Below are 27,377 nucleotides of genomic sequence, written 5' to 3'. Positions count from 1 at the left end.
GATCTTCATTCAAAAATTGGAAGAAGGATCCAACAGAAGAAAATAGGATAAAGCTTAAACGTTGGCAAGTTAAATGTAAGACATTGATAAGAAAGGCTAAGAGAGAATTTGACAAGAAGTTGGCTGTAGAGGCAAAAACTCACAGTAAAAGCTTTTTTAAATATATCCGAAGCAGAAAGCCTGTGAGGGAGTCAGTTGGACCGTTAGATGATAGAGGGGTTAAAGGGGCTCTTAGAGAAGATAAGGCCATCGCGGAAAGATTAAACGATTTCTTTGCTTCGGTGTTTACTGAAGAGGATGTTGGGGAGGTACCGGTAATGGAGAAGGTTTTCATGGGTAATGATTCAAATGGACTGAATCAAATCACAGTGAACCTAGAAGATGTGGTAGGCCTGATTGACAAACTGAAGAGTAGTAAATCACCCGGACCGGATGGTATACACTCCAGAGTTCTAAGGGAACTAAAAAAATGAAATTTCAGACCTATTAGTAAAAATTTGTAACCTATCATTAAAATCATCCATTGTACCTGAAGACTGGAGGATAGCAAATGTAACCCCAATATTTAAAAAGGGCTCCAGGGACGATCCGGGAAACTACAGACCCGTTAGCCTGACTTCAGTGCCAAGAAAAATAGCGGAAAGTGTTCTAAACATCAAAATCACAGAACATATAGAAAGACATGGTTTAATGGAACAAAGTCAGCATGGCTTTACCCAAGGCAAGTCTTGCCTTACAAATCTGCTTCACTTTTTTGAAGGAGTTAATGAACAAGTAGATAAAGGTGAACCGGTAGATGTAGTATACTTGGATTTTCAGAAGGCGTTTGACAAAGTTCCTCATGAGAGGCTTCTAGGAAAAAGTAAGTAGTCATGGGATAGGTGGCGATGTCCTTTTGTGGATTGCAAACTGGCTAAAAGACAGGAAACAGTAGGATTAAATGGACAATTTTCTCAGTGGAAGGGAGTGGACAGTGGAGTGCCTCAGGGATCTGTATTGGGAGCCTTACTTTTCAATATATTTATAAATAATCTGGAAAGAAATACGACGAGTAAGATAATCAAATCTGCAGATGACACAAAATTGTTCAGAGTAGTTAAATCACAAACAGATTGTGATAAATTGCAGGAAGACCTTATGAGACTGGAAAATTGGGCATCCAAGTGGCAGATGAAATTTAATGTGGATAAGTGCAAGGTGATGCATATAGGGAAAAATAACCCATGCAATAATTACACAATGTTGGGTTCCATATTAGGTGCTACAACCCAAAAAAGAGATCTAGGCGTCATAGTGGATAACACATTGAAATCGTCGGTTCAGTGTGCTGCGGCAGTCAAAAAAACAAACAGAATGTTGGGAATTATTAGAAAGGGAATGGTGAATAAAACGGAAAATGTCATAATGCCTCTATCGCTCCATGGTGAGACTGCACCTTGAATACTGTGTACAATTCTGGTCGCCGCATCTCAAAAAAGAAATAATTGTGATGGAGAAGGTACAGAGAAGGGCTACCAAAATGATAAGGGGAATGGAACAGCTCCCCTATGAGGAAAGACTAAAGAGGTTAGGACTTTTCAGCTTGGAGAAGAGACGGCTGAGGGGGGATATGATAGAGATGTTTAAAATTATGAGAGGTCTAGAACGGGTAGATGTGAATCGGTTATTTACTCTTTTGGATAGTAGAAAGACTAGGGGGCACTCCATGAAGTTAGCATGGGGCACATTTAAAACTAATCGGAGAAAGTTCTTTTTTACTCAACGCACAATTAAACTCTGGAATTTGTTGCCAGAGGATGTGGTTAGTGCAGTTAGTATAGCGGTGTTTAAAAAAGGATTGGATAAGGATTGGATAAGGATTGGATAAGTGCTATTAAGTTCACTTAGAGAATAGGCACTGCCATTAGCAATGGTAACATGGAATAGACAGTTTTTGGGTACTTGCCAGATTCTTATGGCCTGGATTAGCCACTGTTGGAAACAGGATGCTGGGCTTGATGGATCCTTGGTCTGACCCAGTATGGCTTTTTATGTTCTTATGTAAAGTCCCAAACACTCTGCAATTCAAGACTGCTATCTAGACAGCTCCACCTATCATGTAATACCTGGATCTTTTTCTATTACAGTCACAATATAAAAACAGCAATGACATCTGAAAAAATTTTAACTGAAAAATGCATGGACCTGAGTCCTTTTAGCTAAACGCTAGGAAAATGAACTTTGCATGCTTACCTGTCCTCCAGCTGCTCTGTCTCCAATTACGCCACGGCTCCCAGCATCTCTTCCAGATCTCTCACCTCTGTAAAGAGAATCATCAGGTTAAGAGTGTTAATATTACCATGTGTAACTTCCATTAAACTTTTGTAACCTTATTAATTGGGAAAACATGCAAGAATGTTTTAATATAGAAGTCCATCTTTTCCTACAGATCCTTTTCCAGTAGGAATGACTATTTGCATAAAAAATAAAAAATGCCATGATGCTAGGCCTAGACTAGTTTACATGACAGATAAGAATGATCATTCCACAGCTTGTCATGATCAACTTATAAAATACACCTCAATATCAGGGAAGATCACTATATAATGAGCAGTCCATAACATTTCCCCTCTAGATGCCTTTCTGTAGTTAGCTTTTTAATGTTTGTACTCTAACCTCAAAACCATTACTTAACGGTCCTGTGGCACCATATCAAATATCCAAGTGCAATATGTTCTAGGTTATATCCCATGGAGAAGAGAAAAAAAAAAAGGATAAACCAAGCTCCAAGGAAAAGGGGTGCACCCACTTCAGAGACAAAAACTAAGCTTTGCCATTCACCGTTTTCTCCAAAAATCTAAGGCCAACATAGATATAGGTAGCTTTTGAGACAAGTTTTTTCAATTACCTAACATCCTGTTTCTCTCTGGTTATTCCACTTTCATTCTTCCAGTTTGCCTGTCTTGCAGCACTGGAACCTGTTTCCCGCGAATGACGACTATGGGGTATGTCCGGGTTGTTCAGTCTTCCTCGCTCAGTTCCAGGTCTGTCATTAATTACCACTGTTCGCCTATCATCCCGGTCTCTCACTTCCCGCCTGTCAGGGTCACGAAGTTCACTTCTTGGTTGTGGAGGCTCATTTCTCCTGCTGTCACTGAAGTTTTTGGCATAGCGCTCAAACCCTGGCTCCTCTCTTCGTCCACCTGCACGAGCCTTTTTTGCATCTTCTGGACTGAGAAAACGTTCCCGCCTGACAATATATATATATATATATTTGCACAAGTTTGACAAAGTTTTATGAGCCACTGAAATGTTCTACAAAATGGTTTCACTGCATTGTGCATGTGGAAGACCTATGGATCACAGGCCTGAATGTTTTTGGATTTGCCACATCACATTTCAACATTCAATTAGGTTTAAGTGCTGCATGCTTTTCACATTGCTTATCAATTGAGTCCAGAAAACCGAACATGGCAATAAAGTGAGTTTGCTTACCGTAAATGGAATCCTCCATAGACAGCAAGATGAATTACCCATGACATGAGCTATATCATCCAACTGTGCCAAATGGACCCATCTCGCTAGCTCAGTGAAGTTATTACTGAGCATGCGCGGGGAGTTCCCATTCACATGCTGCCTTATAAGTCCATCAGTCCTTTACAGAGCTTAGCTTTAGCTAAGTAGCAGACTCTCCAAGGAGGTGGGCAGGTATTAAGCATGGCTAATGGAGACCTCTGTTTACGGTACGCAAACTCACTTTCTCCATCGACAAGCAGGGCTGAAATAGCCATGACACTTGGGGAGTCCCAATCCGCGGGTTCTGTAGCACAGCACTTACTATTTAAGCAACCTGGCTCCCCAATGGAGTGTGGACTACTGGGTGAACAGGCTGCGCAAAACTGCTTTCCCCAAAGTTAAATCACTTCTTGACAGATTGCCCAAGCAGTAGTGGGATGTGAAAGCATGAACAGACAACCAACCAAGTTGCAGCTTTGAAGATTTCTTCAGTGGAAACAGCTCTTTGTGAGCAACTGAAGCAGCAATAGTTCTCACTTGAGCCTTGACAGTTTGCAGTGTAAAGGCCAGCCAACAATGCGCAATGCAGTCCACTAACCAGTTGGACAAAGTATGTTTGGCAAATACTACAACCATTCTGTTGAGGTCACATGATACAGTTGAAAGACACGATGATATAGTCGAATTTCTTCAGGTAAAAGACTAGGGCCCTTTTGTAATCCAATAAATTAAGAGCTCTCCCCTTTGTGTGCATGTGGTCCTGGAAAGGACACGGACAAAACAGCTTGATTCAAGTGAAAAGCAGAAACCACTTTAGGTAGAAAATTAGGATGTGTGCGGAGCACCACTGTGTTGTAGAGAACTGGAGGTAAAGAGTACAAGACAAATGCCTGACGTTCACATGCTCTTCTAGCTGAAATGATAGTGACCAATACCACCACTTTCCACATGAAACTTCAATGAGGCAGACTCCAGTGACTCATAAGGAGGCTTCATCAGTTGTACTAAGATGACATTGAGATCCCAATGTACAAGTGGTTTTGAAACTGGAGTCTTCATGGGCCATAAACCCTTCATTAATTTTGATACCAAAGCATGAAGTGATTATCAGTTTACCCTGTACTTGAGGGTGGTGTGCCGCTATGGCACTTTCAATGATATACTGAGACCTGATGCAGAAAGGGAGAACACGTATTGAACCTGATCCTTAGGATTACAGGCAAAAGGGTCCACAGTACCTGCCTGGCACCAAGATGAGAAACTCTTCCATTTAAATCTATGCACCCTTCCGGTGGATGGCTTTCTTGCTAAAATCAACATACCCTCCACATCTTTGGACAGTGACAAGCAAATTACTGAGCGCTTAACATCGATTCTGTCAACTGGATGAAGCGAATGTTTGGATGACATACATGACACTCCTGCATTAGTACTACACTTGTCTGGGCCATGCTTGGGCAATAAGGTTAAGGGGTACCCGGTTCTTCAGCACCATTTTCATTAGTGAAGTGCTGGATATGCATATCTGCATCTCACTGCAGCAGAAAAGCAGAGTGAATGGACCTGAATTTCCTTTGAAGGGAGGAAAATTTTGACTTTCCCATTTTCTGATGCAAAGAAATTGACATTTGAACCCTCCCAAGATCAGAAAGCCTGTTTTCAATTCCTTGATCCAAAGACCATTCGTGTGGTTTAATCGACCCTGCTTAATCCACCAATGTGTTAGATTCCAAGAAGGTAAATTGAAGAGAAATTCTGTGAGAGCGCCACTCCCAACACTGAGATTCCTAGCATACAGTGCAGGACTGGGTGTCCGATTGTTTACATAGAACATAGCTAGATTCTTGGTTTGGATCAGAATTCTGTTTTCCTGAAGATGCACGAACACGCTTAGCTCTAAGAGAGTAATCTGCGGGGGGGGGGGGGGGGGGGGGGAAGGTTTAATTGCCATGTTCCCTGAGTCAGGAGGAACCTGTATGTGCACCCCAACCCTCTGGTCAACAAATCTGTTACCAGATTAAGAAGGGTGCTCACTTCTGGGACTAGCAGATTCAGCCACCAATGAAGAGATTTTTCTCTCTCTCAGATTACTGTTATTTGATGTGACAGGAGTTGACATGGCTGATCTTACTGAGGTTGGAGGTCCCACTGAAGAGTTCTCATGTTTAGGTGAATCATGGGAACTTCATACACTGCTACAACCATGTGACAGAACAACCAGGATTGCCTCCATCGTGATGGTCTTGCTGCATTAAGTTCTCGACCAAGGTCCAAAAGAAGGTTGCTCTTTCCAACAGGAGGAATGCTCTCTCCACCAGCAAATCTATTCAAGTCTTGATGACCTTAAAACTTAAATCCCACCCAAAGAATTATTTGGTGAAATTGACTATAATATCTAGGAACTGAAGGAACTGTATGATTCTCCAAGGTGTTTAGTACACCCATTTGAGACTGTTCCATCATGAGCCAGTTGTCTTAGGTATGGCAAGAGACATCCCTCTGACACAGGTCACCACCAGTATCAAGCATTTCAATGAAGACCCTTGGGCCCACCAAGAAGCTCAAAGGCAGAACCTTGTACTGACAGCATGTGCCTAGACTGCAAACCTGAGGTATATCCAGTTAGCAGGGTGGATAAGAATGTGAGCATGAGCATTCTTTAAATCTAGGGTACACATCTAGTCTTCTGCATGGATGAAATGTAGGTTGGTGTGGAGGGTGTTCCAGTTGAACTTCTCCCATAAAAACCCCCTTCTTCTGTCCTCATAAATCCAAGATAGGTCTCAATCTGACTTCTTGGATTAAAAAAAAATAGCAGAAATAGAAATCCTTGCCAGGTTCTTCAGAAGGGACAGGTTCTATCGCCCTCTGACTAAGGAATGACTACCACAAGACAAAATTGGGTCAAGTGAGAGATCCGGATTTAAGGTCAAACTTTAGTGGTGAGTCAGAAGATGTGCAAACTGTAACCAGACTCCACAATCTTGAGGATCAAATGCCTTTATTTTCCTCCATTTGTTGAGGAACAGCTGGATCTTCCCCCACTACTGGAGAAAAGGAGGTCTGAGATCTAAGGTGCATAAAAAACTAGACTTCAGTCTAAGTTAAAACTACCATGACATCTTAGGCTGACACCTCTCATGTGTATCCTTTAGCTTGAAGCTGTTGTGGTAGTGCAAGCGGAGTGCAATACTCCTTCCGTCATTTTCAAGCGTATCTCTGAAAAAAGAGCCGTTTAGAATTAAGGATGCCTGAAGGCAAAGGGCTGGTCAGTGTTCCCTGCCCCACCAAATGAATTGGATAGCTACCTGCTGTGCTTTAATTTTAAAGATAGTCTCTTTGGGGACAAAGTCATAGAAACTGTCACCAGAGCATTGGATGTTTGTTAACTTATGCACATCTTCCCACAGCCTGCTTGTTCTTAACCAGGCTAATTATGTGCCCCAATGGCTGCTGCAGAACATCTAGCTGATGTGTCAGAAGACAAACTGGATAAAGGTGCCTTTTACACTCTTGTGTGTCCAAGAAAGCCTTGTGATAACCCTCTTGCTCCCTTGTCTAGGGATTCCACAAGGGGCTTGATGGGCCACAATGCGGGCATTCAAACTCTGGAAGACACTCTTCTTACAGAGAAACTTGAGATGAATACCCATGAAGGTGCTGAAAAAGATATTTAAGACAGCTTTAGAATAGATTCCACCACTACTGATTAATGAGGCAGCTGGATTACACCAAAGCTAGGAACCTGTTGTACTCTGTACTTGAAACCCAGTTTTCTAGCTACTAGGGTGGGGGTGATTACTGAGATCACTGCTGGCTCAGAGGGGGTTTTCCAGAAACTGATACAACCTGAAGAACTCAGTGTGCAGGTCCTTGTCCCTCCAAACTGACTCAGGTGGCCTTTCCCAACTTTTCCAGACATCTGGCTTGAGAGGTCTTATTGGTACATATGCTCTGGTAAATCAGGTAAAGGGTCTGAGGGAATCCCCGTAGACCCCTTCTCCTGAAGGATGGAGGAATGCTAACCCATGACCCAGCTGAAGAACACAGATTGGAGCAGAGACCTTGGTCATGTTGGAGGGGAAAACTCAAGGGAGATCTAAGTCAAGCATGCCCCATCTGAATGTTGGCTGTGGAAATTTGCCCACCTGTTGGCCAAACCTGCAGAGGGGTCCATTTAAATAACAGAGGCAGGCTAAACTTCCAAGGCTGGCAATTATGATAGTGGCATGGAAGTGGAAGACACTCCCACTTGTGGGAATAAATTCCCCATCCTGAACAGTGGTTGAATGGTTCCCTCGTTACTGGCCACCAAAGAGGTAATGAAAGTGAGATATGGCCCATAGACAATTGTGTCCTCTGGGCCAAAGTTGGAGAAGAGATAACAGAGACCAGTACAGGATCATTGCCTTGCAAAATAAGGACTGTAAGAAACTGCAAGAGGACTTTGCAAGGACTGGGTATCCAAATGGCAGATGGCATTCATGTGGACAAGTGCACAGTGATGATTATATTAAGACCCCAAATTATATTTACACAATGCAAGGTTCCACAATTGCAGTCACCACCCAGGAAAAAGATCTAGGGATCATGATTGACATGTTGAAAACTTCTGCCCAGTGTGTATTGGCAGCCAAAAAAGCAAACAGAATGCTAGGAATTAAGAAAGGAATGGAGAATAAAACAGAATATCAATGCCTCTGTATTGCTCTAAAAAAAGATATAGTGGAATTAGAAATGGTACAGAGAAGGGTGACCAAAATGATAAAGGGAATAGAATGATGCCCCTATGAGGAAAGGCTAAAGAGGTCAGGGCTCTTCTCTTTAGAGAAAAGATGACTGAGGGAAAAAATAATAGTCTATTAAATAATGAGTAGATTGGAACTGGTAAATGCAAATCACTTGTTTACACTTTCACAAAGGTACAAAGATTAGGGGTCATGCAATGAAGTTACTAGGTGATACATTTAAGACAAATAGGAGTAAATACTTTTACTCAGATGCATAATTAAACTCTGGAAATCATTGCCAGAGGATGTGGTAAAGGCTGTTATTGTAGCTGGGTTAAAAAACAAGGTTTGGACAAGTTCCTAGAAGAAAGTTCATAAACCACTATTAAGATGGACTTGGGGGAAATCTATTGCATGTCCCTGGGATAAGAAGCAGGGACTATTAAACTTAGGAATCCTGCCAGGTATTTGTGACCTGGACTGGTCACTGTTGAAAACAGGATGCTGGGCTTGATGGACCTTTGGTCTGACCCAATATGGCAAAACTTAGTTATGCATTGAACTCCAGGTAGTGATTTTCTCTGGGCTACCTGCAATTAGATGGACACAGATACCAAGAGAACGATGGAGCAGAGAAGTCTGGTACATCCAGATGCAGTAGGAAGGACCCAGTCTGGGTGCTCCCAACTGATGCCACGGACAGGACCTTGGTGAATCTAGGGTATGAGTAGAAGAGGTGAGATGGAGATAAAGGCATCTTTAGAGCCAGGAAATATGAGGGCACTTGCAAAAAGTCTTTTCCTAGCCCCACTGGTGCCTCAATGGCACTGATTGCACCATGGATCTCTCCATCGATGGTGCAGAGTGCATGGACAGAATCAAGGTTTACTCTGCCAATGCTTTGATGAAGCCGGAGGGTGCTTCTTTGCTGTCGAGCCCCGTGACAGAGACAAGGCTCCAGAGTGCATCATGAAGCACGCTGGTTCCACCATTCCTTGCCTTGCTCGCCCTCATAGGTACAGCAGATCCAGGATCTGGCACCATAGGTAGGGGAACCCTGCTCAAGAAGCCTTTGCTTGCTTGGCACAAAGGGAGTCTGATAAGACTCCACCATGTTCTATGCTGGGTTCCACTGGATTCTAATGGTCATCTGTCCACAATCCCAATAATTTGCAGTCATAATCCAATCTCAAGCACTTGTATGACTATGATGAGCATCCTGCAGCCACAGGCACAATCTGAAACCACCGAGAATGGATACTACTTTTTTTCCTTTTTTAGAGCACTATAAAAAGTGCTGTGTGAGTGAGGCAAAAAGCAAAGCAGCGAGAAAGCCATTAAGACAGAAAAGTCTAACAGGATACATGTCCATGTGGAAGCTTGGACAAACGACCGAGGGGTGCATGAGGCAGCATGTGCACAGGACCTCCCATGAATGCTCAGTATTTAAACTTTACTGAGCTAGCAAGATGGCTCCATTCGGCGCCAGATGTCACCTGTGTGTCATGGATAATTCAGCCCTGCTTGTCAATGAAGAAAAGAATCCACCAATGATAATAACCAACACCAGCTATTAAATTAAGTAACAGAAGCTGGAGGATTTTAAACAAAGGAGTTGCCAAAAAACAAAATCATACAGCACAAACCATTATCTGTATGGGCCATTGGAAACTAAATTAAATACTAATTTAAATGTATAGTAAACTGGTATGTTATCTTGCAACTTATTTCTGCAAAGATTGGTTTTGCAAATTCATATAATCTACACAGAAAATATATATAGTATATGCACATATATACAATTTTGTTTCAGATGTTACCTTCACAAATCTAAAAACAAGTCAACCAAAAAAGGTGACATCTAAATAATGCCAAATCTAAATACACCTGCCTTTTATCTATATGTTCCACAATTTGCTTTTTGAAAAAAAAATTTTTTAAAGTACTGTGAACATTATACGTTCTAATGATTTCTTCTATAGAATTGTTTCTTATAAAAATAATTTCTTCTGAAACAATACTCTCTCCAAGTAGAATCCATCTTTTGAGAAAGCTCCTTTTGGAGATAATGATTTTGTTGAAGTATTGTTTCAGAAGTTTTTATAAGAAAATTCTATAGAAGAAAAGCAGAGTTGCTTACCTGTAAGAGGTGTTCTCCAAGGATAGCAGGATGTTAGTCCTCACAACTGGGTGACATCAACAGATGGAGCCCAGCATGGAAAACTTTTGTCAGTTTCTAGAAACTTTGACTGGCAGACAGCATGTCCAGCATGCCGCTAACCACGTGCCCACGCAGGGTCCCTCTTCAGTCTTATAACAAAGAGTGGGCAAGACAGCGAGCAACCAAAAAATCCCGCTAAAATAATACCCCAACTCTACGGGGAGGCGGGCAGGTTCTGTGACTACTAACATCCTGCTGTCCTTGGGAACACCTGTTGCTGGTAAGCAACTCTTTCTCCGAGGACAAGCAGAATGGTAGTCCTCAACTGGGTGAATAAGTAGCTTCACACCTCTCAGACTATGAGCAGCAAAAACAGGTGCAAACGTGAACAACTGCAGCTGCGGAGACCAGAGGAACAGGCCGTCACACAAGAGGGGAACCTCTGTGAGAGTTGGGTTATGACTGACAAAGGTTCTGTAGGACGGATTGCCCAAAACAGGAGTCCTGCCGCCTGTCCTTCTCCAAGCAGAGACAAAGGTATGGAGTGAACGCCATGGTGCCGCTCTGCAGATTTCATGAATAGGAACCACTCACAGATGCACTACCGAAACTAACTTGGCCCGGATAGAATGAGCCTGAACAGGGCCATCAAGCTGTAACCCAGCCTGCACGTAGCAGAAAGCGATGCACTCAGCCAACCAGTTGGCCAGCGCCTATTTGGAAACAGCGACAACCTATTTTTGTCGAACGAAATGTAGAGATTACTTACCTGATAATCTCGTTTTCCTTAGTGTATGCAGATGGACTCAAAACAAGTGGGTATAGTGTGCTCGTGCTAGCAGTTGGAGACAGATCTGACGTCAGCACGGGTACATATACCCCCACAGGAAGTGCAGCAATTCAGTAATCTTCCTTGCAAAAGCTGCAGCTGACCGATCGATTAAATGAACAGGATTACCCTGACCAATTGATAGTAGCTGGAGACCGCCAGTGTTCTCAACCGGAAGGCGTCGACACCCGATAGGGTGGATGGCCTATTATAAGAAAAACATGGCTTACCGTGAGTCGGTGAATCCCCATGTATGCCGGCAGCCGGGCGGGATGCTGGGTCCATCTGCATATACTAAGGAAAACGAGATTATCAGGTAAGTAATCTCTACATTTCCTAGCGTGTAGCAGATGGACTCAAAACAAGTGGGATGTACAAAAGCTACTCCCGGACTGGGCGGGAGGCTGCCCGAGGTCCGTTCAGGATTGCCCTCACAAATGCTGTGTCCTCCCTGGCCTGGACGTCCGGACGATAGAATCTGGAGAAGGTATGGAGGGAGGACCACGTCGGCGCTCTACATATTTCTGCAGGCGACAGCATCCTAGTTTCTACCCAAGAGGCCGCTTGCGCTCTGGTAGAGTGAGCCTTGACCCGTAGAGGCGGTGGTTTTTCTACTTCTACGTAGGACAGACCTTCTGAAGGCCATCTTGCAGGAAATCCAAAATGATAGGGATTTTAGCGGCATGTGGATTGGTGCTGTGAGTTTCGCACCAGGCTTCAAATACTCTCCAGATCCTTATATAAGTTAGGGATGTGGAGAACTTGCGTGCTCGGAGGAGTGTATCTATTACCGGCCCCGAGTATCCTCTTTTCTTCAGTCTAGCCCTCTCAATGGCCAGACCGTAAAAGAGAATTGAGCTGGATCCTCGTGGAGGATGGGACCTTGCCGCAGCAGGTCCCTGTGTGGAGGCAGGGGAAATGGAGTCCCTGCCATTAGTCTTCTCATGTCTGCGTACCAGGGTCTTCTTGGCCAGTCCGGGGCCACTAGAAGAACTAGGCCTCTGTGCCGCTGAATCTTGTGTATAATGGCGCCCAGCAGGGGCCATGGAGGAAAGGCATACAGCAGGATCCAGAGGCCATGGCTGTACCAGGGCGTCGATCCCCTGGGATAGTGGATTCCGCCTGCGGCTGAAATATCTGGGTACTTGAGCGTTGGACCTGTCCACTAGTAGGTCCATGCCCGGTGTCCCCCACCGATCCACAATCATCTGGAAAGCTGTGGGCGACAGCTGCCATTCCCCTGGATTTAGGCTTTCTCTGCTGAGGAAGTCTGCCGTGGTGTTGTCCTTCCCGGCGATGTGGACGGCGGAGATGTCCTGGAGATTTGCTTCCCCCCAAGTCATCAGGGGGGGCTATTTCTAGGGATACCTGTTGGCTTCTGGTTCCGCCCTGTCGGTTGATGTATGCCACCATGGTGGCGTTGTCAGACATCACTCTGACCGCTCTGTATCGAAGTCTGTGGGCAATCGCAGGCACGCTAGCCTGACTGCCCGTGCCTCTAGTCTGTTGATGTTCCACCCCGACTTTTCTCTGTTCCACCGCCCTTGGGCGGTGAGTTCTTCGCAGTGTGCTCCCCATCCGTTCAGGCTGGCATCTGTAGTGAGCAGGGTCCAGGTTAGGGAGGACATTCTTGACCCCAGGCTCATGTGGCCGGGCTGCAATCACCACCATATCTGATCCCGCACTCTGGCTGGTAGAGGTAGGTGTACGGTGTAGCTCTGTGATCGTGGGCTCCACCGAGATAGGAGGGCACGCGTTGTAATGGTCTCATATGAGCCCGCACTCATGGTATCACCTCCAGTGTGAATGCCATAAGGCCGGTAGGTAATCCCAAGCTGTGGGCCGGGTGGCGCTCAGCAGGGCCTGCAGACGATTCCGGAGCTTTGCTCTCCTCTTGGCGGTCAGACTGTCCTTGTCTTCCTGGGCGTCGAATCGGACTCCTAGGTATTCCAGCAACTGAGAAGGCTGTAGGGAACTCTTGTTCAAGTTTACTACCCATCCTAGGCTTTCCAGAAGGGCTATAACTCTGTTGGTTGCCTGGTGGCTCTCCTCCGGGGACTTTGCCCTGATCAGCCAATCATCCAGGTAGGGATGGACGAGGATTCCTTCCTTCCTGAGTGATGCCGCCACTACTACTATGACCTTGGTAAAGGTTCGCGGCGCGGTGGCTAACCCAAAGGGTAACGCTCGGAACTGGAAGTGTTGATTCAGGATCCCGATGGATTGGGATATGCAAGTAGGCTTCCGACAGATCTAGGGTGTGAGAAACTCCCCTGGCTGTACTGCATTGACAGACCGTAGGGTTTCCATGCGAAAGCTGGGGACCTGTAGGTGTCGGTTGACTGACTTGAGGTCCAGGATGGGCCTGAAAGTGCCCTCCTTCTTGGGTACTATGAAATAAATGGAATAATGCCCAGAATTTTCCTCCCATGCAGGCACTGGGATTATTTCTTTTAGGGATAGGAGCCTCCGCAAGGTAACTTCTAGTGCCACCCCCTCTTGAGGGCTGAACAAGGAGATTCCACAAACTTGTCCGGCGGAAGCCGAAGAAAGTCCAGGTAATACCCTTCTCGGATGATGGCGAGGACCCACTGGTCCGAGGTAATCTCGACCCACCTGAGGTAGAAGAGGGTTAGCCTGCCCCCTATGGCTGCTACCCCTGGATGGGTCGGCTGATTGTCATTGTGGGGTGCGGCCGGGACCAGAGCCCGAGCCGGTTCTCCTCTTATTGTGCTTAGTCCGAAAGGACTGGTTCCTGGGCCTGAGAACGAGGTGCTTGGTAGCGAGCCCTGTAAGGGTTGAAGCGCTGAGTGTTTCTACCTCTGGATGGTCTAGGAAAAGGGTGCTGGGCCCTCCTGGACCTGTCTTCCGGTAGACGGGGTAATGGAGAGGCGCCCCATTTATTAGTCAATTTCTCGAGGTCACTGCCAAACAAGAGGGATCCCCCTTAAAGGGCATTCTCGTGAGGAGAGTCTTGGAGGAGGAGTCGGCCGACCAATTACGTAGCCAAAGGTGTCTTCTGGCTGCCACTGAGGATGATACTCCTTTGGCTGCTGTAAAAACTAGGTCGGAGGCAGCGTCAGTGAGGAACGAGAGGGCTGATTCCATTTCTTCTCCCGGGGTGTTGTTCCTGGCTTGTGATAAGCAGGAGCGCGTCACCACGGTGCAGCAGGTCGCGATTCGTAGGGACATGGCTGCCACCTCAAAGGCTTGTTTCAGAATGGCGTCCATGCGCCGGTCATGTGCATCCTTGAGGGCCGCCCCTCCCTCCACCGGAATGGTGGTGCGCTTCACAATTGCGCTAACTATGGCGTCTACCATCGGGCACGCCAGCAGCTCCTTGGTCGCCGGGTGTAGGGGGTACATGCTAGACAAAGCCCGACCCCTTTGAAGGAAGTGTCTGGCACATTCCACTCCAGATCGATTAACTGCTGTGCTGCTTGTAGGAGGGGAAAATGGTGAGCCGTTGGACGCAGGCCCTCTAGCAGGGGGTTCATTCTGGGTTCCCCTGGGGCGCCCTGGCCCGGTATAGCCAGCTCCGACAGGCATTGAGAGACCAGGTCTGGAAGATCCTCCTTAGGAAAGAAGCGTCTCATGGTTCGATATGGTTCTATCCCCGAGGGGAGTTCTCCCTCCTCGGGGGGCTCGCCATCTTCCTCAGAATAATCCGAGTCCCCATAAGTGGGGCTTCCGGGTGGCCATGCGTAGGTCTTGAGGGTCCCGGGGCAGGGTCATCCGATATGTATGGGTCCGGTCGGGGATTAGACTGCATCTTGACGAAGGCATGAATCCCCTTGAATAACTCCACCCAGGAGAGGGAAGCAGGTTCTAGCCGTAGGGGCACCAGGTCTGTAGGGTTCCCTGGCTGCTCACCGCGGCCTGCTAGGTTCGGGGTGTTCCCTGAGGAACTGGCCGTCAAACTGGGCCGAGACCGGCCCTGGCCTAGAACTCCCAGGGCCTCTTCACATTGGGCACATAGGGAGTCTGTTTCCTCGCTCTGTGTGGCTCTGAGGTGGCATGCTGAGCAGAGGCCTAGAGCTCTTATGCCTGAGTCTGGAGGTGCCGGATCTGCGGCCGCATGGGCTCTCATATGCTCCATCGTGTCTGAGCGCCTATAAGTGTGCGCTTATCAACGTGCGTCTATGGACGTGCGCGTATCAACGTGCGCCTATGCTATCAACGTGCGCCTATGCACGTATCACCAGCGATGGGCGCCCAAATCGTTTCGGGCGCCTAACATATGCACCTGTCGTCCCGCTTAGATCGAGGCGGCGAACCAGGGCTGGCGAGCAGGCAAAATGGCGACCTCCTTGGCGGGCTGCCACGTAGGCAGACCCTGCTAATCCTCGCTCTTCGGAGACCAGTAAGTAAAGATGTACGCCTTACCTCGTCTTCGGCGCTTCCCGGCTGCGACCTGGGCGGTCTCTGACTGCGGGGGGAGAGGGTGATTACAGTCACCGCTGCGCTCGAGGAAGTGCACCCGCTGCCTCTAAGCCGCACCCGAACGTCGTCTCGCTTGGGGGCCAAGTCCTCACTGGGACCAATGCTGCCTCTAAGCCGCGCCCGAGCCCTTCTCACTCGGGGGGGGGGCTAGGTCCCTGCCGCGATCCGGCCACCGGACCGAGGCACTCACCTCCGAGGGACCACGGAAATCACCTCGGGAAACTCAACTGGGGGAGGGACCCGAGGGTATCACCGCAGGAGTGCGGGGCTCGTCTTCAGGTAGGATTTCTTCTAAGAATTTAGTCGTTATAGTTTGGAAAAACGCTCAGCGAGCATAAGGTAGCTCCAAACTGCTTTGGAGACGGAAATTACTGAATTGCTGCACTTCCTGTGGGGGTATATGTACCCGTGCTGACGTCAGATCCGTCTCCAACTGCTAGCACGAGCACACTATACCCACTTGTTTTGAGTCCATCTGCTACACGCTAGGAAATGAATAGTTAAGTGGAGGTCCGATGAGGCACCATCCGTTCTAGGAAGAAGGTTAGCACCCTCTCTTACAGGCTAAGGTACGGAGGACACATTCACCTCAATGAGCGTGAGGCCTTGGGAAAAAGACGGTAAGAAGATGGACTGGTTGAGGTGGAACTCAAACCACCTTGGTTAGGAACTTGGGATGTCTACGTAGTATCACCCTGTCATGCAAGACCTTCGTGTAAGGCGGGTACAACACCAACGCCTGCAGTTCACTCACTGTGTGAGCCAACGTGAACACAACGAAAAGTACTTTCCAGGAAAGGTATTTTAGGTCACGGGAGCGTAACAGCTCAAATAGGGGATTCATGAGCTGTGAAAGAACCACGCTTAGATCCCAGGAAACCGTTGGGAGATGAGTAGGAGGCTTTAGCTGAAGGAGACCCTTCATGAAACGTCCCACCAGTGGATGGCAAGAGATAGCAGAACCATCCACATCCCAATGGTATGCTCCTATGGCACTGAGGTGGCCTGTAGGCCAGTTTCAGAGAGGAACAAGTAGTCCAGAAGAGCTGAGGGGGAGCAGGTGAAGGGGTCTAAACTGCAACTTTCACACCAGGAGAACCACTTAAGATAGAGACTCCAGAAGAACATGGGACACCGCTGCTTGTAGGCAGAGGGCCTCAACCGTTAACATCCATGCTGTGAGGGCAAGAGACTGGAGGTTAGGATGATGGAGTCTGCCCTGGTCCTGTGTGATGAGGTCTGGTGCCATTCTCAGTCGGATTGGGGGAAGTACCGTAAGTTCCTGAAGGGTTAGGTACCAGACCTGACAGGGCCACGAGGGAGCAATCAGGATCATTGTGCCCTGGATCCTGCTGCAACTTCTGAAGTATCTTGGAGATAAGGGGGAAGGGGCGGGTAGGTGTAGAGTAAACCCATCCTTCAGTGAATCGAGAACGCACCGGCCAACGACCCTTTGCCCCTCCTGCCAAGGGAACAAAAGTGGCATACTTTCCTGTTCTCCCGAGAGGCAAATAGATCCACATCCGGGGTCCCCCAGAAGCTGAAGAGGCGTTTTGCCACCTCCTGTTTGAGGGACCACTCGTGTGGTCTGAATGTCCAACTCATAGCATTGGCCAGGGTGTTGTCCACCCCTGGAAGGTACACCAGCTGGAGAGTTATACCGTTGGCAATGGCCCATGTCCAAACCAAGACTGCCTCTTGGCAGAGAGGGAACGACCCGATTCCACACTGCTTGTTCAGGTACCACATGGCCACTTTGTCTGTGTGTACCAGGATAACTGTTCATCAGCAGCTCCAGGAAAACCAGTAAGGCATATCGAACCACCCTGAGCTCCAGAAGGTTGATTTAGAGCCTCTTTTCCTAGGCAACCAGAAACCCTGCATGCGATACCCCAGGACGTGTGCTCCCCACCCTGTCTGAGAAGCGTCTGTGAGCAAAACCTGGGGCAGAGTTGCCGCACACGGGGGAACCCCATAGAAGGTTCTTGGGGATGGTCCACCAGTGAAGAAAACATCACAGCTCATCTGTGATCACAATGGGGGCATGTAGGTCCTGTGATGCCCGACACCACTGGGAACGCAATGTCCATTGCACACGATGCATTATAGCCAAGCAGATGGGGTGACATGTACCGTTGCTGTCATATGGCCAAGCAGCTGGAGCAAGCAGCACACAGATACCCGGGTGTGGCCGGAAATACCATGTGCAAGAGCTGCCATGGTCTCCGTCCTGTCCTGAGGTAGGTAGGTCTTGTTCTGGTCAGTGTCCAGGTGTGCCCCAATAAAGTCCAGTTGTCTGGCTGGCTGAAGGTGTGACTTGGGGTAGTTGATCAAGAATCCCAAGGTTTCCACTGTGTCTATCATGAGGTGCATGGCCACCCGAGACTCTTGGATCGAGCTGTCCTTGATGAGCCCGTTGTCTAGGTAGGGGAATACATGAACACCCAAGATGGACACTGACAACTGCAAGACATTTGGTAAAGACCCGGGGTCAGATGCCAAGCCAAAGGGCAAGAAACAGTATTGGTAATGCTGGTGGTCCACTCGAAAACGGGAGGACTGCTGGTCCCCGTGGAAAATGGGAATATGGGTGAACGTGTCTTGGATTTCGAGGGAGCAGAGCCAGTCGACCTCCTTGAGAAGGGGGATTAGAGTGCCCAGCGAGGCCATCTTGAACTTCTCTTTCACCAAGAACCGGTTTAGGGCTCTCAGGTCCAGTATGGGCCGGAGGCCTCCTTGTTATTGGGTATAAGAAAATAGTGGGAGTAGAACCTTGTGCCTTGCTGGTTGGCTGAAAACAACTCAACCGCCTATGCACAAAGGAGAGCAGAGAGTTCTGCTTGAGATATTTGATGGTTCCCTACCGTTCCCCATCCTGAAAACAGTGTGGAGCGGGGTGGAAGTCGCTGGAAATGAAGCCGGCAACACCGGCAGATGGACAGGACCCAGTGATCTGACATGATCGAACTCCAACGATCTGCAAAGAGTTGAAGACATCCTCCAACTGGGGGGCCAGGTTTCACAGCTGGTTCTGACTCCTGCACCGCCAATCAAAAGCCAGTGGCAGGGTTTTACTGTGGGGCCTCTATCTGGGTTTCGACACTGGCTACTGAAGTCTAGATCTTGTGGCAGGAGGGTAATACCTGCGGGGCCAGTAATAAGCTTGCTTCAGATATGACCGAGCAGGCTTCCTAGCAGGCTGGGTGTCGGAAGTCCTAGCCGACAATTGTTGAAGGGTTTCTTGATAGTCCTTTAGCTGAGCCACAGCCTCTTTAATCTGTTCACCAAACAGGTTCTCCCCAGTACAGGGCAGATCTCCTAGACAGTCCTGGACCTCTGGGTACAAGTTGGATGCCCGTTACCATACTGTACGCCGAGCCCCAATGCCCACTGCAGAAGAGCTAATGGCTGTTTCAAACATATCGTATGCCACACGAACTTAGTGTTTGTCACATTCGAGGCCCTGTGACAACATTCTGAAACTCCTCCTGGTGCTGAGGGAGGTGCTAACCAAATTCTTGAGCTTGCTTCCACAAGTTTCGAGAATACTGCCCCATATAGCGCTAACACACTATGTGGGCAATGAGCATGGCACTCTGGAATATACGCTGACCCAAGGCATCTAGGGCTTTGTGCTCACGCCCCAGCGGTGCCAATGCATGGGTGCATACCCTCTTAGCCTTAAGAGCTGACTACCACCACAGACCGGTGTGGGAGTTGGCAGTGGTCAAACCCTGTGGAAGGTTGAACCAAGTACACCACACACCGCTGAGTGGCATCAAGATCGAATGCTCCCATAAGCAGGTTACCAGGTCCTTGAAAACGTCATGGACAGGCACCGCCACTACTTTCGGTGCATCCATGAACTGCAGAATCTCAAGCATTTTGTCTAGAGTCCTGCTCTGCCAACTGCTAAAAGGGGACGGAATTGGCCATGGCCTTGACGAACGCAAAGGAGGAGAGATGCTCTGGAGGGGATTTCCACTATTCCTGTGGCGGGAAGGGCTCAGAAGGTAAATCTTCTTACTCATCCAACGAAGAGACAGATGCTTCCCCTTCCCAGGGGTCATGGGGGGGGCAGGGGGGCTCACCCTTGCTGCAGCCCTCCAGGTGGGCAAGCTCAACTGAATGCGGGAGCCAGGCCTCGATGGCATCAAGGGAGGCACCAGGAGCATCTGAGGTCCTCGAATTCTCAAAGGATCCGATGGTACCATCGGCATTGGGGGCACCAAAGGAATCTGTGGAATTAACCCTGAGGAGAGATGGACGGTGAAGGGTTACCATGAGCCTCCGGCCCGCCATCGAGCCCGATGGCCTGTCCTCTTCTGAGTCGCTCACCAGTATGGGGGCCAGTGACGATGGCAGCGGTGTGCTCAGGGGCCTGAGGGGCTTGAGGCACCGGTGCTGGCTGCATAGGAATCATACCAAGCAGCATTTTGAGCCATTCCAGCAATGGTATGAGCACCAGTGGAGCAGGTTCTTGTGGCGGAGGCGGTACCCGAGGAACCTGAGGCTCGAGGCCCTACAGGGCCCTGGGCTGATCACCATCCGCAAACACTTTTCGAGCTCACTGAATGCTTGGGAAGAGCGCACATTTTGAGGAGCGGGCGGAATCGGGAGACCGTCTGGTTGGAGAGATACCTATCCCTCCACCAGAACCAGTGGAGGCCGTGGGGATGACGACCTCTGCCCTTGACCGCTTCGTAGGAGGCACAGAGGACAATGCCCTCTGTCCTTTTTAGAAGAGAAAGATCCATGTTTATGTTTCTTGGACCTCTCCCGGTGGTCCCCGCAAACCTTCTCCAAAGCTAAGGGGCATATCAAGGAACCTGAACGGAGTGGGAAGGCCGGACAGGTGCAGGGGAACTTGGTGCCTGGGCCTCCTTACAGAGTGGTGTGGAGGTCACTGATACCAGCGACTGTTCTGAACGTTTGGCCCCAAACAATTTCTCCATTTTGTCGAGGAAGGCCCTGTGAACCTTCAGGGTCATTTCGGCACAAATATCAAACACGGACATCATGGGTTGCCCCCAGGCAAAGGACACAGACTTCATGATGGTCTGTGAGGGACAGTCTGCAGGCACTGGGGGCACCAGTGGAAACTGGACCATCAGAAAAAGAATGTGATGTGCGGTTGATGGCCGGCGGGGTTTCTGGAGGCAGCGCCAGTGATCGACCGAGAAGACCCAAAGAAGCTTAACTATCTCTGAAGAGAGGGAGAGGGAGAGGGAGAGGGAGAGGAGAGGGAGAGGGAGAGGGAGAGGGAGAGGGAGAGGGAGAGGGAGAGGGCCCCCCCCCCCCCCAAACGAGACTCATAGAAGCGAAGAAAAAAATGTTTTAGGAAAAAAACAGCATTTTAGGAAAAGACAGCACAAGCTCCTGAACCGTGTGGTGACAGCTTCACAGAAAAGAGACTGGCATCGGTGCCGGAACCAACAGGGTCATCGGCATCATCGCTGGCATCGGCAGAGTCGCCGGAATTTGTTCTTTCAGGGCCTGGAGTACCGCCTACCTTATCAAGGTGGACAAATCCTGCGAGACAGCTGGGATGGAGTAGCTGTATGCGGTGGAGGAGTGGATAATACCTCATGCGATGGATGTGTGGGTTCCCCCGATGTTGTAGGCCCTGACAGTGGCGGAGTTTCCTTATCTTTTTGCCGTTTTGCGCTCGGTTCTCCCGGGGAGGGAGTTAACGCTGGTGTTGATGCCTATGTTTCGGCCTATAAGAACATGCTGGGTCAGACCAAGGGTCCATCAAGCCCAGCATCCTGTTTCCAACAGAGGCCTAAGCAGAGAACACACTCAAGGGTGTGTGATAGACATAGTCCGATTGCAAATAGGGCATTTTTTAAAGCCTGAAGCCATTTTTTTCACCGACAGCCGTCGATGAAAAAGGGGAGAAATTTTGAGAGAAAGGAAGTTTTTACTTACTGTAAAAATGAGTCCAAATTCTCACCGTCCGGTGGAAGAGGGAGAGAGATCCCTTATGGGAGAGAATTTGAAAAATGACGACTTTTTCAGTCAGGAATGTGTGAGGAAACACTCACAGGACTATCTCCGCGGTGCTTGCAGCAGCACAGAAAAACGAAGACTGAAGAGAGACCCCTGAGGCAGAGAATATCATGGCGTGCTGGGCATGCTCAGTGGCCTCACAGGGTCAGTCAAAAGTTTCTAGAAACTTTGACAGAAAGATTTCCCGCAATAGGGCTTCGTCAGTGACGTCGCACATATGTGAGGACTAGCATCCTGCTTGTCCTGAGAACACAGTAAACGTGATTTTTTTGACCTGTAAAAATACCTTCTAGTTACACCTGGCCAGAACCTACACCACTAAACATTTGTACGTATTTTTATGATTTAATGTAACCAAAACTTAATGGCACCTGTTAGAATGTACTATAGTACGCTTACTCCAAACTTATGTGCCTACATGTAAACCGTTGTGATGGTATATAACTTAGCGACAGTATAGAAAAGACTTTAAATAAATAAATACATTTAAATAAATCAAGACGTCGCAGGTCACCACCAGGCATGTTCACAATGTCCTCAGAAGAAAAAGCAGGAAGTTCCACCGACTGATTGACGTGAAAAGACTATACAACCTTCGGCAGAAAGGATGGAACAGTCTTGAGGGAGACACCCCCCCCCCCCCCCCCCCGAGTCTGAGAAACGGAGAAAAGGTTCCCTACAGGATAAAGCTTGAAGTTCTGACACCCTCCTGGCGGAGCAAATAGGAGATGAGGAAAAACAGTCTTAAGAGTTAGATCCTTAAATGTGGTCCGCCTGAGGGGTTCAAAAGGAGCCTCACACAGAACCCTAAGAACCAGGTTAAGACTCCACGAGGGACAGGTAGCCCGAATGGCGGAGTCAAATGCTTGGCCCCCCTTGAGGAAGTGAACATCCGGATGAGAGGCCAAAGCGACACCACCGACGCTACCCAGGAGGGACACCAGAGCGGAAACCTGCACCCGTAAGGAGCTGAAAGACAAACCCTTGGAAAGACCATTCTGGAGAAAGGAGAGGACCAGAGATATCGGAGCCTTGCGAGCCGGCACTCCGGACTCGGTACACACATTCTCAAAACTTTCCAAAACCGAACGTAGGCTAGAGAGGTAGAAGGCTTACGGGCCCACAACAAAGTGGATATAACTTTCCTCCTTATATCCCTTCTTTATTAGTCGCCACCATTCAAAAGCCAAGCCGCTAGAGAAAAATGATCCACCCCTTCAAAAAATACGGGACCCTGACGAAAAAGGCATGGAAGGTAGCCGAGATGCAGGGGACCATCTGTCACTGGTTCACCAGATCCATGTACCACGGTCTGCGGGGCCACTCAGGAGCCACGAGGATTACGGGTCCCGGATGAAGTTCTATTCTTCTGAGTACTTTCCCACTAGGGGCCAAGGAGGGAACACGTACAGGAGAACGCCTCGAGGCCAGGGAAGAGCCAGGACATCCACTCCTTCCGAGCAGTGCTCCTCATCTGCGACTGAAGAATGTTGGGGCTTTGGCATTGGTCAGAGTGGCCATCAGGTCCAAATGGGGGGGGACCCCACCTACCGACGATCAGATCCATCGCTCCGGGAAGTTCCCATTCTCCTGGGTCTAGGCGCTGACAACTGAGGAAGTCGGCTTGAACATTCTCCTTCCCCGCAATGTAAGACGCTGCTAAACGATCCAGGTGTCGCTCCGCCCAGGCAAACAGCTTGCTGGCTTCCAGAGCCACCAGGCGACTTCTGGTGCCCCCCTGCCGATTGATATAGGTCATCATAGTGGCATTGTCCGAGAGCACTCACAACGCCTTCCGAAGGATCAGGGGGAGAAAGACCTTGAGAGCCAGACGAACCGCTCGAGCCTCCAAGTGATTGATGTGCCAGCGGGACTGAACTTGGGACCAGCACCCCTGAGTAGATTGAGCTTGGCAAACCGCTCCCCAGCTGGAGAGACTGGCGTCTGTTGTCACAATGATCCACTGAGGAGTCTGTAAAGGTATCCCCTTCAGGAGGTGAATGAGCAAAAGCCACCATTGCATGTCAGCGATGGTAGAGTCAGAGCGGGAGGAGCATCCGAAACTGTTCCAACACCAGCTTCCAGCGGGACAGCAAAGCTTTCTGTAATAGACGCATATGCACAAAAGCCCAAGGAACCAGATCGATCGTGGAAGCCAAGGACCCCAGGACCTGAAGGTAATCCCAGGCCGTGGGTAGTGAAAGCGAGAGAAAGGTGTGCACTTGCTCCCTGAGTTTGAGCACCCGAGTGTCTGGCAGGAAAAGCTTGCCGATTCTTGTATCGAATCGTGCTCCCAGAAATTCCAGGATCTGGGAGGGCGGTAGCTTGCTCTTGGAAAAGTTGATTATCCACCCCAGGGAGGTCAGGAAGGCCAAGACTGTCGACCGCCAGCCTATATAGAGTCTCTGACTTGGCCTGGATGAGCCAATCATCCAGGTAAGGGTGGACCAGGACTACTTTCCGGAGAGCGGCCGCCACTACCACCATGACTTTGGTTAAAGTGCGGGGTGCGGTGGAGAGGCCAAACAGGAGCGCCCGGAACTGGAAGTGTCCCAGGATGTGCAGATAAAGCAAAATTGCTTACCTTGTAATAGGTGTTATCCCAGGACAGCAGGATGTAGTCCTCACATATGGGTGACATCAGTAATGGAGCCCTATGTACGGAAAACTTCTATAAAAGTTTCTATGAAACTTTTGACTGGCACCAGAGTGCCTACTGAGCATGCCATGATATTCCCTACCACAGGGGTCTCCCTTCAGTCTTGTTTTGTAGCAATTAGCGTTAGCCAAAAATAAAATAAAACGTATCGGACCCAACTCCGTGGGGTGGCGGGTGGGTTTCGTGAGGACTACATCCTGCTGTCCTGGGATAACACCTATTACAAGGTAAGCAATTTTGCTTTATCCCAGGACAAGCAGGATGCTAGTCCTCACATATGGGTGATTTAGCAAGCTAGAGGCTGAGTCATTTTGTCATGAAGCAACAGTGAAGTATTGTTGTTGAAATGAATCAGCCGAAGATCACAGCAGGTTGGATGTGGAAGGAGTTGGGATTACACTGGAAACAAGTTCTTTAAGACTGATTGTCCATAGGCTGAGTCTTGTCTTCCTTCTTTGTCTAAACAGTAGTGAGCTGCAAAGGTATAAAGAGAACTCCATGTTGCTGCTTTGCAAATGTCCAGAATAGGTACACAGCGAAGGTGTGCTACTGAGGTTGACATTGCTCTGACTGCATGTGCTTCTACTCGCCCTGGAAGAGTAAGGCCTGCTTTTTCATAACAAAATTGTATGCAATCTGCCAGCCAATTTGACAAAGTATGTTTACCCACTGGTTTACCAGGTTTGTTTGGATCATAGGATACAAATAGTTAATTGGATTTCCTATGGAGTGTAGTGCGGTTTAAGTAGAAAGATAATGAACGTTTACAGTGTAAGGTGTGTAAGGCTCTTTCTCTCTGGTGAGAGTGAGGCCTTGGGAAGAATGTTGGTAAAACTATGGATTGATTGAGGTGGAATTCCATGACTACTTTTAGAAGGAATTTAGGATGAGTACGGAGGACCACCCTGTCATGTAGGAACTTTGTAAAGGGTTCGTATGTGACTAGAGCTTGTAGTTCGCTGACCCTTCTAGCTGATGTAATGGCTATAAGGAAAACAGTTTTCCCAAGTGAGAAATTTAAGGTCACAAGTATCTATGGGTTCAAAAGGAGAACGCATAAGCCTGGTTAAGACTACGTTCAGGTCCCATTGTATGCTCGGGGAATAGGGAACTGGTGGTTTAATGTGAGTTAGGTCTCTCATGAATCTACTGACGAGAGGCTGTGTAGAGATAGGTGTGTCTCCCAGCTTGCTATGATAAGCTGAGATTGCACTCAAGTGTACTCTTACCGATGAGGTCTTAAGACCAGAGTCTGAAAGATGGTATAGGTAATCTAGTAGTGAGGTAGTGGGGCAAGTGAAAGGATCTAGTGCTTTCTGAGTGCACCACAAAGTAAACCGTTTCCATTTGTAGGAATAATTCTTTCTAGTGGAAGGTTTACGTGAGGCTATCAGCACTTGAGATATATTGGTTGGAAGGTTTGAGTGGTTGTAATATCAAGCTTTCAACATCCAATGCTGTTAGGGACAGGGATTGAAGGTTGGGATGGCGCAGCTGACCCTGTTCCTGAGTTATGAGATTGGGAGCTATTCCAGGCGAATGGGATCCCTGACTGAGAGATCTAGAAGTGTGTGGAAACCATACTTGGTCGAGGCCAGTATGGGGCTATGAGTATCATGGTCCCCTTGTCCTGTTGAAGCTTCACTAGAGTTTTGGTTATGAGTGGTATCGGTGGATACGCATATAACAGGCCTGAGTTCCAATGGCGAGCAAAGGCGTCCCTTGGTAGGCTGTTCTGCTGCCAGAGGAGAGAGCAGTAATTTGTTCACTTTGTAGTTCAGATGGGATGCAAAGAGATCTATTGTTGGTTGACCCCACCGTTGAAATATCCTGGTTGCTAGCGTTGGGGTCTAGAGACCACTCGTGTGGGTTGGAAGTGACGGCTGAGGCGATCCGCTACTGTGTTGTGGATGCCTGCTAGGTAGGTGGCCCGTAGAAGAATTGAGTGTGCTAGGGCCCAGTCCCCAAATTTGAGCTGCTTCTTGACAAAGGAGATAGGAACCTGTTCCCCCTTGTTTGTTGATGTACCACATGGCTACTGTGTTGTCCGTTTGGATCAGAACAGTCTTGTGTGAAAGGCAGTCCTTGAAACGCATGTAGAGCATAGTGTATAGCTCGAAGCTCCAGGAAGTTTATTTTGAAAGGAGGCTCTTGTTTTGTCCAAGTGCCCTGTGTCTTTAGATGACCAATGTGTGCTCCCCAACCTAAGGTGGATGCATCTGTAGTTAAAGTCACTTGTGGAACTGGTTGCTGGAAAGGTAGTCCTTTGAGCAAGTTGATCGTTGATGTCCACCAGAGAAGGGAAGATTTCAGATCTTGTGTTATTTGAATGGGAGTGGACAATGGTTGAATGGCTTGAATCCACTGATCTTTGAGTGTCCATTGCATTAGTCGCATGGTCAGTCCTGGCCATGGGAGTGACGTGAACTGTTGAGGCATGTGTCAGAGTAGGGTGAGGCACTGATGAGCTGTAACTCGAGAATGATTGCGAATAGAGTGCGCTAGGCAAACGAGCGCTTGAGCACAGTCTCTTGGAAGAAAAGCTTTTGCTGTGATGGTGTTGAGATCTGCACCTATGAACTGCAACTGGTGAGATGGTGATAGATGGGATTTCTCGTAACTGATGAGGAATCCCAAGGAGTGAAGCAACTTTTTGTGAGCTGGAGAGAAGTGAGAGCTCCGCTTTGTGTTTGACTCCTGATGAGCCAGTCGTCCAAGTAAGGAAACACATGCACTCTTTGTTTGTGAAGATGTGCCACCGCTACTGCAAGACACTTTGTGAATACTCGAGGTGCTGAGGCTAGGCCGAATGGTAATACTCGATATTGGAAGTGTTGACCTTCCACCAGAAATCGCAGGTACTGTCGATGAGGAGGAAAGATGGGAATGTGAGCATAAGCGTCTTGAAGATCCAGAGAGCAGAGCCAATCCCCTTTTTGAAGAAGAGGTAGCATGGTGCCTAACGATACCATCCTGAATTTCTCTTTCTTTAGAAATTTGTTGAGATTTCTGAGGTCCAGAATAGGACGTAGGCCCCCGGTTTTCTTT

General features: G+C 48.3%; 1 protein-coding gene across 1 annotated transcript in view; it reads right to left on the bottom strand.

The window, feature by feature from the left end:
• The window catches only part of SLTM (SAFB like transcription modulator), a 399,249-nt gene that overhangs the window by 24,353 nt on the left and 347,519 nt on the right, over positions 1-27,377 (bottom strand). Inside the window, 2 exon segments of the mRNA XM_029574499.1 lie at positions 2,233-2,299; positions 2,888-3,229. Of these exon segments, the coding sequence (XP_029430359.1) occupies positions 2,233-2,299; positions 2,888-3,229 (409 nt within the window).

Source organism: Rhinatrema bivittatum, chromosome 13 (assembly GCF_901001135.1).
Source record: "Rhinatrema bivittatum chromosome 13, aRhiBiv1.1, whole genome shotgun sequence".
Taxonomy (NCBI): Eukaryota; Metazoa; Chordata; class Amphibia; order Gymnophiona; family Rhinatrematidae; genus Rhinatrema; species Rhinatrema bivittatum.
This window is presented reverse-complemented; position numbering and strand designations above follow the sequence as displayed.